Raw genomic sequence first — 3947 nt, 5'->3', positions numbered from 1 at the left:
ACTCTTCCAACAAGTTTTCTCATAACGGCCAAAACTTCTTCACTCAACCAGGTAAGAATAATCCAAGTCTTTATATTTCGGACGTTGGGAATCACCAGGGCAATCTGAGGGAACAAAACCCTCGACCCTCTGTTGGAAAAAGTAGAGAACACTCCATCTTTACAGTCTTTGATGATTTATTATATGAAACTGTATCATTTTATATACTCTTTGCATGAGTTCATAGAAAATGAATACTGTATTGATTTCATAACGTTTTATGGTTTAATTGAAACATCATGACTTTATTTTAAATGCAACATATGCAGATAAAACAAAGAGTATGCCTTTTAATTTTGATGTTATTAAAGATGTTATACTATTTGAACATAAAAGGGTAAATGACAAGCATATATAAAAATGGCAAACAACAGAATACTGTCATAAATGATAAAGAATGGTCGATAACACCTTATTGTACTGTCTATACAATATTAAGATGGCATCCAAAGTGTTAAAGAAAAAGCAGTAAATCACATTTTAATTACCGCAAGGTATTACATATATTGGGAAAATGAACAACGAGAGGCCGAATGTAAATAATTTTTTTTGAAAACTTTTGAAAATTACATAACGGAAAAATATAAGCCCATTGCTTGTGTAAATTCAAAATTAAGATCATGGTATAAACTAAATGGGATAAGTTACATTTTATGTTTAAGTAATTTTTCATTATTTTTCTTTTTTCCCGCATCTAGAGGTGTTTATTTAAAAAAAATAGCAGGCGGACACTGGTATAACATATCCCTCTTCGGGGTAGAGAGAATGGAAGATGGATAGGAGGGGGAGAGGTCTCAAAGCAGTTACAAATCTTATGGACAATAAAGAAATTTAGAACATCAATATGTTTCTAGATTTCGAAACAAATACACTGTATTTTACATAAAATAATATAGGCCTACGAATTACTTGATTTGGTCATTTTTAAGGAATAATACTGTGTTCAGTTATCATTGGCGGGTTCAAGAGGAACCCAGTAAAAAAAAAAAAAAAAAAAAAAAAGATAAAAAAGAAAATTTTAAGAGCATCCGGCCATCTGGAAAGGTGTACTCATAAAATTTCTTGCATCAGCCCCAACCATGGTGGGGCTGAGGTGAGTGGGTTCTCTATCTGTAAAAATCCCTCCCAGGTCCCCTCTATTACGAATTCCTGGATCCGCCATTGGTTATAGCATTGTCAAATAATGTGTGCTTGCCCACTCTATAGCATGTTCCTTCTGGTCTTGATTAAAACAGGTAAGAATAGTGCATCAGGACGGTGACATTAAGAATTTATAGCGCCACCAATCGTCACTGCCTCAAACGTCCAGGGGAAAAAATCGCTTTCGGGCATAAGGTGCTACCTAAGCTTGTTTAGCCAAGGATCGTATACCTTCTTGGTTCAACGTTTTCCCACAAACTGGTGGGGCTGAGGTCTGGAGAAACTTCGACCCTTTTCTGGCGCCGCCACTGTTAGCCCTAAAATAATGCTCTCTAAGATGAAGTTGCAGGAGGAGGATCGGGGTGAGGATTTAGCCTGGTTTCCATAGAATCGCTACAGTCGAGCGTTTACACCCGCTCCCTGATTTAACTGACCAATCACCGACGCCAAAGAAGTCGGCGAGCCTGTAGAGATTTTTATGGAAACCAGGCTTTTCTTCTCGCTGGCTGAAGCAATAATACTTACTTCATATGGACCTGTACACCGATATCCATTTTAAGAGAAAAAAAATATATAAATTTAAATGAAATATTGTTATTTTTTAATCTATTGTAGTTGTAGTTATACAATATTGTAGTTTTAGTGATATAATGTGATCGATAAAATGTGTCCTCTGCTTATAATAGGGCGCAGTGTATTGATTTGACCATTTGGCACACTCAGAAAGTCTCTTTATTGTGTTGAAAGATATATTTCGCCACGTTTCACGGATCTCTGTACCCGCCCCTGAAAGTGGCCCTGAATAGAGGTGTCCCAAAAGAATTTCGAATGGTTTGTGACTGTCTTTCCCACAAAATGGTACAAATTTTATATTTGGATATATTTTAATTAATACAGTGATCAAATGATTAGGCCTATTTATTTATCAAAATTATTATAATTATCGATATTATCATTTTTATTATATTATTTAGGCCTATATTATTATTATTATTATCATTTAATACAATGTATATATTATAACATAGTCATGTTATTATTAAATTATGTTATTAATTATCATAATTATTATAATTATACTTCTGATTATAATAATCATTATGAACATCTTTTACGGTATTATTCTTTGTTATGAACTACAGTGTACACACACCCTGCTGCTCCATAATACGTCACAAACAGACGCGACGCCATCGCTGGTCGTACCACGGTATAGTGTTTGTTTGTTACAGACTTGTAAACATGGCTACCCACGAAGACCCTTATTCTATCAGTCGTTTTCGGTGGCTTATAGTATGCTTGGCCAATGACATTACTAACCGTGAGCTCAAGAAGGCTAAGTCGCTGGTCAGAGACAGACTTGGTGCTAAAAACTACGAGGATGTCAAGGATACCTTTGATTTCTTCGATAAGCTCCAGGAAGGAAATCATGTCCACGAAGGGGATACACTTTTGCTGCGGCATATCCTATCCGAGATCGGCCGAATTGACTTGATAGAGGAGCTTAACAAATACGATTCTGAGTATGCTGTTGTTGCTAGACATTATCGTTTACATCCAGCAGCATCTGAAGGCCCGTTCATCGGTAGAAAGAAGCGGCTAGACGAGCTTTTCAATTTGCTGCAAAAAAAACATGAAGATGGAGTGGCAACCATCTGCATCAGTGGACTTCCGGGTATGGGTAAAACCAGATTAGCAACTGAGGCCTGCTATCGTCAGAAAGAGTACCAAAAATTGCTGTTTGTTGACCTTCGAGAACTGTCTACAACTGAGAGTATCTTTTTTGCAGTAATGCGCGCATTGGGCGAAGATGCATCGATTAACATTGATTTAGATTTTGTGATTTTAAAGTTGAAACAGTACAAAACGCAGAAAGCCGGTACGTATGTAATGAATGTTAACTACAGACAGGAAATCCTACTTAGATTTAGGTGGCCAAGCCAGGGACCTGCTTCCTGCCTCGTGCCTCGAAACCAGTACAGCATAAATCACACCACCGGGGATTTTGCTTGTAGTGGGCCTAAACAGCAAATTTTCACGCTAAATCTGTAATTGTTGAAAATTTACAAGCATTGCAGGTGCTTAACAGTTCAGTATCAGATTTTTAAAAAATTTATTTTTTTGCAACGCTGGTTTGAACCCTCAACCCATAAAGCTATTAAACTTATAGTACGGCAGCTTAGAGCCATATTTGGACTTAATGTGGACGTTCCGGACAAAAGCACCAATTTTTTTTTACATGCCCCTTATGGTCATAGCATTCAATTTTTGGTAGGAACCACCTCATCCGAGGTCATTATGGCGGCCATCTTGGATTTCAAAATGGCCTCCTAATAAAACCTACGTTTATCTATATCTCCGCTTCTAAACCACTTGGAATTATAATTCTAATGTCTAAGAGTATGTTTATATGATTGAGGAATACCATCATATCATTTTTGACCTGGTCAGATTGCCACAAATGTGTCATGTAAGGTCATTCAAGGTCAAATATTGTATGGTATCTTTAAAATTACGTAATTGTCAAATTTTACATTAGAATCATACCCAGGCTCTCAGAATTCAAACTTTATACTATGAACTACAATATTTCATTCGAGGTCATTCTGGCAGCCATCTTAAATTTCAAAATGGCTGCCACGTAAAACCTATATTTATCAATATATCGGCTTTTAAACAACTTCCAATACCGGTAAGAATTATGATGTCTAAAAATATATTTTCATGGTCAAGGATTTATAGCACTTGTGACATGGTCAGATGGTCAT

At 36.4% G+C, this 3947-nt stretch overlaps 1 protein-coding gene across 1 annotated transcript in view; it reads left to right on the top strand.

The window, feature by feature from the left end:
- The first annotated feature begins 2333 nt into the window (after positions 1 to 2333).
- LOC117122941 overlaps positions 2334 to 3947 on the top strand; it is a 10355-nt gene continuing 8741 nt past the window's right edge. The window contains exon 1 of the mRNA XM_033268724.1: positions 2334 to 3058. Coding sequence (XP_033124615.1) covers positions 2422 to 3058 — 637 coding nt within the window. The 5' untranslated portion in view covers positions 2334 to 2421. The remainder of the gene's footprint in view (positions 3059 to 3947) is intronic.

Source organism: Anneissia japonica, unplaced genomic scaffold (genome assembly GCF_011630105.1).
Source record: "Anneissia japonica isolate Jap-2015-1 unplaced genomic scaffold, ASM1163010v1 scaffold288292_len1863012_cov191, whole genome shotgun sequence".
NCBI classification, from domain to species: domain Eukaryota; kingdom Metazoa; phylum Echinodermata; class Crinoidea; order Comatulida; family Comatulidae; genus Anneissia; species Anneissia japonica.
The sequence above is the reverse complement of the archived record's forward strand: the minus strand, read 5'-3'. Positions and strand labels throughout refer to the sequence as shown.